Here is an 11,619-nt window from a genome sequence, read left to right as displayed (position 1 = left end):
ATGCAGGTATGTGAGGAAAAAACACTCATTTACTTTATTTGTGCTCTTGAATTAAATTCACAGACAGCACAGCAGCAGTCCATGTGGATAAGTTTTCATTTTGACACTATAACACATACAGTATATGCATTCATTCATACATATGTGATTCTGATACATGCAACATAATGACACATGCATTTTTACTTTTTCAAAACTCTTCACACAGTCAGCACAGCAGCAGTCAATATGGACTAAACTGCTTTGACACAAAATGCACACATAACGTAGCAATGATCATATCTTCAAAATTTCATAAATAGTTTTTCCACTCAAACTTAAAGGACAGGTGGTTCCAGTATGTCTTAAAACAACAGTCAGGTGTTCATATGAACAGTGACGGAGGTTTTCCTCACTGTAATCATTCATGCTGTTCATACTGGCTATTAAAAGATGCTCCAAATGCTTCAAATGCTTCAAATGCTTTCATTGTAAGTGATGGGGGGCAAAATCCACAGTGTGTCTACAGTCATTTAGTGCAAAAATGCGTTTAAAAGTTAATGTGAAGCTTATATGAGGCTTCAGCAGTCTGAGTTAGTCATATCAAGTGGATATCTGACACATTTACAGTCTTTTTAGCATCAAATTCCCTCCTTGTGTTTCCGTGGATAGTGTTTCCCTGTTGAGCTGTGGTGAAAGTATATTAACAAAAAAAGGGACTTTGACACTAAAAAGACTGTAACATTGAAAGATATCTACTTGATTTGACTCATTTGAAGCTTCATATTAGCTTCAAATGAACTTTTAAATACATTTTTGTACAGAAGAAAGAATGTGGATTTTGGCCCACATATGTGCATTATGAGGAAGAATTACAGCAAGAAAAACCTGTTTCAGTGTTCCTTTGGGCACCGGACTGTTATTTTAAGACACACTTGAAAAAAGACTTGAGAAAAACTATGAACCCATCCTTTAACCACCAGCAAAACTATATTCACAGTCTATTTCGCACATGTTTGCAAAGTATTTAAACTGTTAAATTCACATTCACACCCTAACGTAACACAAAATGACTGTAAAATAGACGGTAATTTGCTACATGGTGCATTCTGTATTGGTGCATCTCGGATGTCAGATTAACTGTACTGTGCTGCATGTTGCTAAGGAAGCTGTGGGGGGAGATTTCGAAAAGTGAAGTCAGTAGCAACACGGAGATACGCATCAGTGAGCATCACATATGTCGAATGGTGTGTAAAGTGGGAGGTTTGCACACGTGAGAAAAACACTAAAATTACCTGCAAAGAAGCTAAGAGGTGGAATAAACACAGAGGCTATTAAAGTGTAGTATTTTCATTATGAGATAGCTTTCTGCACTTTATGTGATACAACTCTGAGTCAGTGTAGTTCTGCAGCCTGTGTGACAGGCTGGTGTCAAACGTAGGCCACAGTAAAAAATAGAAGAGTCAAGCAAAAAAAGCAGGAAATCATCAGTGAGAGGGTTTCAGTCAGGCATGTACAGGGCAGCTAACAGTGAGGCCCTGATTGTTGTCATTCTCCACTTCCTGGTTTTAGCCGGGCGGGTAGTAAAGGATCAGTGTGTGAATGTGTGTGTGTGTGTATGTGTAACAGCGTGCGACTTAGATGTGTGTGTGTCAACATCCACCTCACATGGAGTGTGATTAAACTCAGCAAGAAACTAAAGAAGAGGAAAAGAGAGGGGAGGAGGAAGAGGAGAGGAAACTGTAAACTTACAGAAGAAGGGACAAGAAGAAGAGAGGGAAGAGGAAGAGAGAGGTGTGAAAAGCTTCTGAACAGCAAACTGAGACAGAACACACACAAGAAGACTGCAGTGACACTGAGACTACTGCTGACAGCAATACTACTGAGAGGCAGACATGGAGAGGAATGCTGGGAAGGATTATCTCTCCCTCAGTATTCCACACTAATCTCTACTCACTCACTCACTCACTCACATACACGCACACGCGCACACACGCACACACACGCACACACACGCACCTTGTGTGTCTTGTAGAAAGACCTTTGGCATGTGGATTATTGACTTTGTAGCCTCTGCAGGGTAGCCATGTTTGGAGTCTTAGAGCAGGTTAAGTGTAGTAATAACTCTCTGTGAGTGTAATGCTTTTAAGAGTTTAGCATTATAATACTATTTTGTTGAAACATAAGTCTTCACTTATAGTATGTGTTGGATAGTTTTTATAGAGGTGCGTGCTTTAACCTTGCAAAAGACATTAGTGTTGCTGTAACTGCACTAGAATATATTTATGTTTAGTTAAGCAGTTTCCCAGTTAAGTGTAGTACTTTGAGTATATTACATATAGTAGTGTGAGTATAGTCTCATGGTTATAGGTCATATTTCCTACCATGAGACATTTCTGAGTGGACTGCAGTGAAGCAACCAGGGTCCAGTATCTGACCAGAGTAGGTGAGAGGTCTTCTCACAGCTGGAGTTCATCACATTTTTACAGAAGACTCCATTTGATCTCTGTGGTTTTGGTAGAAAGCCTCAAGGACCTGCAATCACCAGCGTTGTAACTGCTCCACTAGACGGCATTCCTCTGAGCACCAAGAATTCCTCTGGGAATATTTGGAATATTTAAAGGAACATTTAAAGTTTTCCTTCGGGAGTGCTCGGACTACAACCCAAGTCATATAAGGACTTTTCTTTCTATGAATATTGCAGAATTTTCAAGACTATCTAGAATTCCAGAAGTCATAGCTCACCCTGCCAAAATGTGATGAGAATACAGGAGCTGAGCAAGTCATCTGTCATGGATCTCGACCCAGGAGCAGACCCTGATCTGGGACATGGGGCTGGGATGAAGGCATGTCAGGGTGCTCCTAAAGAGACAGAAAGAGAAGGAGAAGGGTTATTAACTGTAAATGACGGAGATGGAGATTTTAGCTCTGCATCCTCCTCCTCCAATTCCTCTCTGCGCTCCTCCTCTACCCTCCCTCCATCCTCCTCCTCGTCCCCCCCAGTCTGCATGGAGGAAGAGAAGGATATGGTGAGTGGCTGCTCCAAGTCTTTCGCCGCACTCAAACTGTTCACCAGGAGGTAAGACTGAGTGAGTGTGAGAGAGAAAGAGAGATGGTTGAATAAATGTAATACAGGAGTGTAATACCTGTAATTGACCAGCAGGTGGAGTCATTGGTTGAGACTTAGTGAGCTGACACAGTCTCAGGCCCTCCTGTCCTGATTAGACAAGTGAACAGATGTGAAGTACTCTCAGGTCACACTGAGACAGCTCACAGCTGCAGTGAATGCATCCAAGCCTTATCTATGTACAGATACAAACACACACATACACACGCAAACACCTCTAATAAGACAGTCATTCATATACAGACCCTCACACACCCTACAGACATAACACAACAAGAAGATTTAGTTCACACGTTTGGGAAAGAATCCGGGTTTTTCCCTCAGTGTTATTTCCTGTTGTCCTGGTGAGTCATCGCAAGATCCAGATTATATTTGTGTCAGTGTTTGGGTGTGAGTGTGAGTGTATGTGTGTATAACCTTGCCAGTGGGTCACTCGTCATCATGTGGACAGGGGACACGATTCCCACGGCAACAGGGGCCGCAGTTGTCATGCCAACAGCAACAATGAGGACAGTAGCGCCTCCAGCTTGACTAGACACTCTAATAAACAATTGTCAGTGTTCATGGGTGGGAAGTGAGGGGTTGTGGCGTAGCACCAGAGGCTAATTTGGTCGTCTGGTGGCTGTTTAGTGGGCAAGAGATGTTGTGAATGTCTGTGCATGCTGCATTACTCTGGTGTAACACTGACTGTGTGTCAGAGGAAGCTTTTGCTCATTACTGGTTTACCATCAACTCATGCTGATTAATCATTATCATAAGGATGAAGGATTTAAGGGGAACACCTAGGTGTGACTGAGTGATTGTGATTTAATAAGAAATAATCTCCAGGCCTGTATGTGTGGTCTACAGTAATGCTTTATCTTATAGGTAAATTTAATGCTAACCTCCTGAGAAATTTGCAGGTAAATTTTTAGAACATTTTACTTAGAGGGTGTTAAATTGCAAAAATTCTTGATGAATTAGAGTCTCAACAATTCTTTAACTTACAAAAAATACATACATAGTTTTCAGTGTGTAGTTTTGTGTGTCAAACTACATATTAACATGTTGTTTCTTAAAAACTCTATAATGAGCACATTTCCCAAATACTACCCGATGACATAACCCTTTCAAAGAAATTACAGTTACACAGCAGCTACTTTTAGAAAATGATTGAAACACCCTAATGTGCTAATATGCACTTTGACACACAAAACTACACACTGAAAACTAAGTATTTTCTGTCAGTGAACCCAAATATAATGAGGTAGTACTTACCAACTAAACCCACTTTTTTTCTGTTTTTTCTTATAATTTGTTTCAAATTGCACCACCCTCTCTGTAAAATGTCCTAAAAATTAAATGTGAAATACTCAGGAAATTTCCAGGAAATTAGTATAAAATTTAGGGACCTGTAAAATAAAGTGTTACTGTGGTCTGTTTGTATAATTTTTCAAGTTTGTACCGCAAACGTATCTTTTTTTTCATGAATGATGATTCAGCTTCTATGTAAGGTAGAAGTTGAATAGCAAGATTTCTGTGAAAAACCGACTGAAAAAACACTTGCTCACATTTAGCGTTTTCACATTAGGGCTCTACTTGAAATTTCTCTACATCTTCTAGATATAATCTTGTCACTCAAAAGAATTTGTTAACAGCTACTGGTAGTTGTGACAAACTGCTGATGAGTCACATCAATGCAAAGGTTTTGATATCTGACTGATGACCAAGATACAACCAGGGTTTAGCTGCTGACCTAACGTTAGCTTCACAGACCAGGATGAGCTGCTTGAACCTGAGCAACCCTAAATCCTGAGGGTCCTAATTAAAAAAAAAAGCTTATAAGCTTAAAACAATATAATGTGCTTAAAAGTTTAACTGTGGGATTCTGATTATTGTTAACTATCTAGCTGTTGATCATTTACATTGACAACTACTGAGCTAGCTGCTAGCTAGCATTACGTCCCTGAAAATAACATGATGCAGTTAACTTTTTCTGGATTGTTTACATAGAGAAAATACTCTGCTGCAAGTACAAATATTACAAACAACATAAATGCAGTATATGTGGTAACCAGACAATAAAGCAGCAAAAAAGCTCATTTTAATTTTAATTAACAGTTGTTCTGTTGTTACAGCGACTATAGCTGACTAAACATTTGTCATTAAAATAATGAAATCCATGGTTACAGAGTAATACTAGCTAATAATAAGTAATTATCATAAGAATTAGTAATAATGAGTGTATGACCTACTATTAACCCCAACATGAATGGGACAAACTGGCAGATGCTTGCTGTTGCTGTTCATATTCATGAAAAACAGATTAAGATACAAATGTAAAGTGTTTTTAATGATGAAAGTCTGTTATATCACTCACTGCCAGATTTTTTATGACATAAATTACATAAAAATGATTAGCAAAAAGACAACATTTGTTGGCAAATTGTTGGAAATTAAAATAATACTAATAAATAATCAGTCCTTGTGGTGGAAATCCTGGTCTGGTGTTAATTAACACCTTTAGTTTATTCATTCTGTCTTGAATTACACATTAAACAGCATGTTGTAGCAAGGAGATAAATGTAACTGACTTTCACAATCATTCAATCAATCTTATGCTTTTTTTTATGTTTCCTCTTTCATCTCATGTTCGTGTGTGTACATTTATCAGGCAGTTTTGCACTCAGCTTGTCAAGGAAGTAAGTTTATTTTAGTCCTCTCTCTCTCTCTCCTGGCCACACCCTCTCTCTCTCTTTCTCTCTCTCTCTCTCTACCCCTCTTCCTCCCACTGGTTGTCTTTTACCCCTCCTCCCTCTCTCTCTGCTTCACATTAGCACTCACTGTACACCAGGGTTTAGTGTGAGCTCGGTCATATAAACAGATGAGAAAGAGGAGTGGAACAGTGAATGGATACTTCTCTCTACCTTTTTCAGGTTGGCTCTTAATTTATTCTTTGGTTTTTACAATATTCATCAGAATAAAGACTATTGCTTAAGTTTTATTTAACATTCTATAAATGTTGGCAAGGATTCATTTCAAACAACGGTAGAATACTTGCTTTAGTCACTATTTTAGTGTTTTGGATTAAGAAAAATATGAATACTTTAGTCTACAACTCTGTAGAAATGAACTAACTGAGTAAACCCAGTGATGTCTGTGGTGTTGTTAGCAGGCTGATGCAGTGCTGTGTTCTTCCTAGTTTTCAGTCAACTCAAACACAAAGGGGACATAACCAACTTATATCAGGGAACTTGCATGAGAATAATGGCAAAAATATGGATCAAAATGAATCTGGCCAACAACAATACATTGGCCCTTACAGTTGCCCTCAGATGAAGGTTTTATTTGTGGTGGTTCTTTCACAAAAGGTCTTTTGAAGATGCTGTCGTAAACAAAGTCACTTGTCCTTTAACAAGAAATGTCCATCAAAGTGTGATTAGCAGGTTAAATCTGGTACTTCATCATTACTATTATTATTATTATTATTATTATTATTATTATTATTATTATTATTACCACACTGCATACATTAGGGATGTGTTTTAAAGTAACACAGCAAACCAGCATACAAAGCAAAACTACCTTAAAAATCAATTACTTATTTACTGTATTACAGAAAGTTATAATTTCATACATACTACAGTTGCACCGCAGCTGCTGGTGTTGCAAACTTTAAATCTAAAACAAAAAACCAAGCTCGCTAACTGATAAGTGGTGACAAGTTCACCATGTTAAAGTAAAGATGCCCTGTGAAGTTTTCTTGTAAACCAACAAAAGTGATGTTTACACTGGGTGTTATTGTTAGACATACAGTAGTGCAGAGATGATTTCTTCTTCACTCTTCTTCTTCTCCGCCTTTGCTGACACATCGCTGCATATCTTGGTGCATTATAGCTACTCATATATCATTGGTGTAGTGTGAAACCATTCGCACGACCGTGAAATGCGTCACCCTCGTACTCACGCGCATGCTTGTACGTCTTCGCTCCTTATGTGTGTACATGACACAAACAAAATAGGGAACCGCTCATAAAAAAAACAAAACAACAAAAACAAAAAACCGCTCCATAGCGCTATTAGAAGTATTAAACTCCATAGGGTACCTTCAAAATGTGATCATATGTCAGTGTTGTGTTTACAGATCACCATGTGATTGTAACTACATGTATTTCTTGGTTTTGTGGTGTGGCCTGCTCATGTGAGAAATCTGAGCAAGTTTGACACAGACTGTCCCTGAGCTCACAATCCCCTGGTGGCAGAGCCGGAGATACACATTTGATGAACACATTAAAAAAGAAACTTTAAACATCACAAACAACTGAATGCTAATACAGGACAAGGCTTGGGAGGAGGAGGGAGTTAAACTTTAAAGTATTCAGCAGTGTAGCAGCGAGGGCAGAACTTGTAGGCAGACTGAATGAGCGCCAAATGTTTATATAGACTCCCTGTTGAGAGACGTAGGTCATGGAAATACAAGATTGGAGCATGTTGTATGGAGGATGTGACTATAACTGACTTCCCTGCCTGCCTGAACTACCGTGAGGCTGCATTTTAAATAAGACAACTTTGAACTTGTGGAAAGTTTTTTTTTTTCCCCCCAGAGCCTCGCTGTTTCCTTCTGATGCCAGTCTTTGTGCTAAACTAGGCTAGACATGTCCTGGAACTCTGTACCTTTGTCTCTATACAGGATGCACAGACATGAAAGCAAATAAGCACTGCATTAATCTGAAATTTATATACCTACATGAAATCAAATGACGTTATATGTATAATGTGAAAGGGGTCATTTCTAGTGCTCAGCACATGTAAATTGCTTATTTTCGGCAAGACCTTAGCCAAGACAGCTATGTTCTTAAACTGTTTCCTTTAGTGGTTTTTGGCTCTTACATCATCATTGTAAGAGTGGAACTGTTAATGAGCAAATGAATGATTAATTATAGAGGTGGAATCATAAGGAAAACAGTGAATGATGAGCTAATGTCTAATGAAAAGACATTTTCTCATTTCATTATGCATTTTAACATTATTGTTTATTTGTGTTTGTAAAAAGCACTTTGTAAGATTTGCTTTCTGATGACACTGTCCTCATACATCCTCTTACTGTCCCTTACCAATCTGTAAACAAAGGTGCAGGGGATTATGCTGAGCAAATTACTTAGGTGTGTGTGTGTGTGTGTGTGTGTGTGTGTGTGTGTGTGTTTCAGTCCTTAGGCTGACATAAAAGCTGCTGTTTAGACCAAAAACATGTTACCATTTAGACTGACAACAGAAAAACAGTGGTGATGTGAATGCTACTGTTTGGAATGAACACATATCTCCATTTAGAGAGAGAGAGAGAGAGAGAGTGAGAAAACAATATATAAACGAGGTGATGAAAAAGGGGAAAATACCTATACTGATAAAGTGTCTATGGAAAAATAAAGTCAGTCAGTATGTAAGGTGACCAGGAAGGAAAGCAAGTAATGTTCCCTGGACTGTCTTTGACAGTATTCATTCATAATAGAGATTGCTGGCATCACGAAACCAAACATCAATCTCAGTTAAATATAAACTCCCTGATTTTGTTTTAGTACTCCAAATCTCCAAGCTTCCTCTAGGCTCAATGTTACTATCTTGAAACTTAACTGTTTTTGACATTGTAATAGCGGAAGGCTCGTAGAGGTTGAAGGTTCTCTTCTGAAAGGCCTTCAACAAGAGGGTGTTCTGTCAGTTACATTTAGGAGGAAACATAATTACTGCCTGGATTATTTCAATGGCAGCATTTTTGCATGTGCATGTTAAGTTTAGCTTTACGCTACACAAGCACTTTGGATAAGATGCGGTAAAGATCATGGTTTTGGTGAAATATTGATACAGTAAACACATCCTGTTCCTTCCTCCGAGACCCCCATCTTTCCCCAACATAAACCAAGTGCTTTAGTCAGAACTGTAAGAAGGTTAATTGTGCTTTAGTTGTCAGGAGTTGTAATTGGAAGATAATACATGAGTAAACAAGTTCATTGTAATTCATTTCTCACAAAATATTATTTCTGTTGCACCTTAGTCGTAGATAATCATAATTTCTAGTAGACAGGATTGCAGCCTGCCAGTCACTGTCAGCCGCCACATCCCTACCACTTAGATTTGTTGTGTCAGTGTGTCAGGAGTGCTGCATCTCCTGTACATTTTTCATATGTTAGGCGCACTATCCCCAGTGTTTCCCTTAGAATTTTTTTCAGGCCCAGTGGTACACACCGAAAAAAACCCTAAAGAGATGAGGCACTCACATCGTGTCAAGAGTTTCCCAGGCAATGACACAGAGGTTGACTCACGTTTCAGAACAGTGCCACACAGAGGCTACCAAACGCAAATGATTATTTATTTCCGAATGAATGGATATTTGGCATTATTTCTGGCATTAAAGAAAATAAGTTTTTGGCCCGGTGCGGCCTCTTGTTGGCCTGGTGATCCACCAGGCCTGTACAATAATAGGTGAAACACTGATCCCTATATGAAAGACAAAATGACAAAAAAAACCCACAAGAAAATCCAAGAACTTCTTTAACAAACTAATCAAGTTAGTACACCTCTATGTACTAAACTCAGGGTGTTTGAATTTGGTCTTTTCTCATTGGCTTCCATTGATAAAATGTTAGTTAGGTTTATAGTGGGATGGGGTTACAAGTTCATTGATCCATAGAGTACATTAGTGATATCTTAAGTACTCATAAATAAACCATAGTAAAACAAGAGAGCAACCATCCCTCCCTCTCATTAACACTTCTATACCAATTTTATTGTGGTAAGGTATGGAATATTTTTGCTTTTTGCATGGTGCACATTAGCTTCTCAGGACTGCCCAATGTATAAAATTTAGAGGCTGTACTGACAGAATGGGGATATTTTGGATTTACAGGCTATTAATCTGTTGGCAGCTGGGCAGCCAGAGACGCCTCTGCTTGACGGAGCTTCAAGGTGGAGCTGTCATTAAGTAACAAGCCTGCTGGTGAATGGGAAATGGTTTAGACAGTTTGTCTGACGGCATCTTTGACACTTTCTATTAGCATTTTGTGTGTGTAGTGTAGTTTAATGAGGCTTTCATTTCATGCGGTGTGTGAAGAGTAAAATGAAACTGAATAACCTGTTGGTTGGGGTTCCTGGAAGATAGTTGCATGATATGCCATATGAGCTGGTCAATGCTGTGTGAAATGGTTAGATTTGTTCCACAGTACCACACAGTGTGCACATTGGTTCATGTAACTGAAAATAAAAGAAGAAAGAGGTGGAAAGTAAAACAAAATGTTTTTTTAATGTCCTTTATAACCTTTATAAAACCATCATGTTCATGATACAAAGAGTATATTGATTGATTGGTTGGCTGAAAAGTTAGTTTCATGGCAGAAAGTTGCAAGCAGCAGCAGAGACCAGAGTTTGAGACCACTACTTGCGTCCTGTTTCAACCGACAAAACCGGGTATTTTTAGTGAGACATCAGGACATTTGCAGCCGTTTTACAGATGACAAAACTGGGTTTTTTAACCCAAATTATGATCTTATCCTAACCCTAACCAAGAGGTTTATTTTGCCTAAACCTACACAGACCTTAACTACAGTGTTGTCACATCATAAATCATCATTATTCAACTGATATCGGCCATTTAATGCAGTGTCCAAACGTAGGGGTTCAACATATCCATGGTTTGCAGAAACATACAATGCCAACATTTTATTCTAGAGATTGGGTTGCCAGGATAATGATTTGTATCCAGCTGTCCTACTACATCTAAAGCTCTACCACTCTTCTAGTTTGCCAAACTACAGAACCATGGGAGTTGTTTTAAAGAAATTTTAGTTTGTTTGTGAAACAAAATCACAGCCTGAAGGAGAAAAAGTAGGTTGAGGCAAACATCACAGCAAACAGATGGATTTACTATAGACAATATGACATAAAATATACAGTATACATGTCCTCACTCACAGTTTTTAAATTCATTTCATTCACATGCTTGTAACAAAACTCCTTTATAGGACACAATGCCTCTTATGAAGGCGCAAAGAGACATTATCAACATCAGTGTTATATATAAATACGGTTCATCGCTATAGATATCTAGAAGCCTTGGTGTCACCCCAGGAGTGGAACACCACATTGCTGTACAGCACTCTTTATGTCTGTGTATTTGCATAGTTCATGTAAATATTTAACCCAACAGCAGAGCTCTGGGCAGTCTCACACACTTGCACACACCTACTGACAAAATCTCTTTATTCTTTCCATTGAACCCTAATCCTGACCCTGGTTGCTCAGTCTACAGAACAACATAGGTCTTACACTTTATTGTACTTGAGATCACAGTATTCCTTTATGATGAAACTCACTGTCTCTCTCACTGGCAAATAAGCCTTCAGCTCCTCATTGAGTATTGCCAGATTTTATTATTTACTTAACACTTTGTTTGTGTATTGGTTAAATGATTGGTTGTCTTCTAGTTTGTGTTATGTTATGTTGTGTTAAATAAATCTTTACAACTTCATGGATGATTTTTTTAGCTA

At 38.5% G+C, this 11,619-nt stretch overlaps 1 protein-coding gene across 4 annotated transcripts in view; it reads left to right on the top strand.

Annotated features, from left to right (window-relative positions):
- The first annotated feature begins 1,504 nt into the window (after nt 1–1,504).
- Nucleotides 1,505–11,619, top strand: part of LOC137177362 (diacylglycerol kinase zeta-like) — a 120,295-nt gene continuing 110,180 nt past the window's right edge. For 3 of the 4 annotated variants that reach the window (XM_067583603.1, XM_067583602.1, XM_067583601.1), the window contains exon 1: nt 5,919–6,021. Coding sequence is in view for 1 of the 4 variants with exons in the window: in XM_067583604.1 (XP_067439705.1) it covers nt 2,739–3,058 (320 nt within the window). In the remaining 3 variants the exon portion in view is untranslated. Of the gene's footprint in view, nt 3,059–5,918; nt 6,022–11,619 lie in introns of those variants that run through there. The other variant, XM_067583604.1, reaches the window with a different exon arrangement.

This window comes from Thunnus thynnus, chromosome 24 (assembly GCF_963924715.1).
Source record: "Thunnus thynnus chromosome 24, fThuThy2.1, whole genome shotgun sequence".
In the NCBI taxonomy this organism is placed as follows: domain Eukaryota; kingdom Metazoa; phylum Chordata; class Actinopteri; order Scombriformes; family Scombridae; genus Thunnus; species Thunnus thynnus.
Note: the sequence above shows the minus strand (reverse complement) of the source record. Positions and strands in the feature narration are given on the sequence as shown.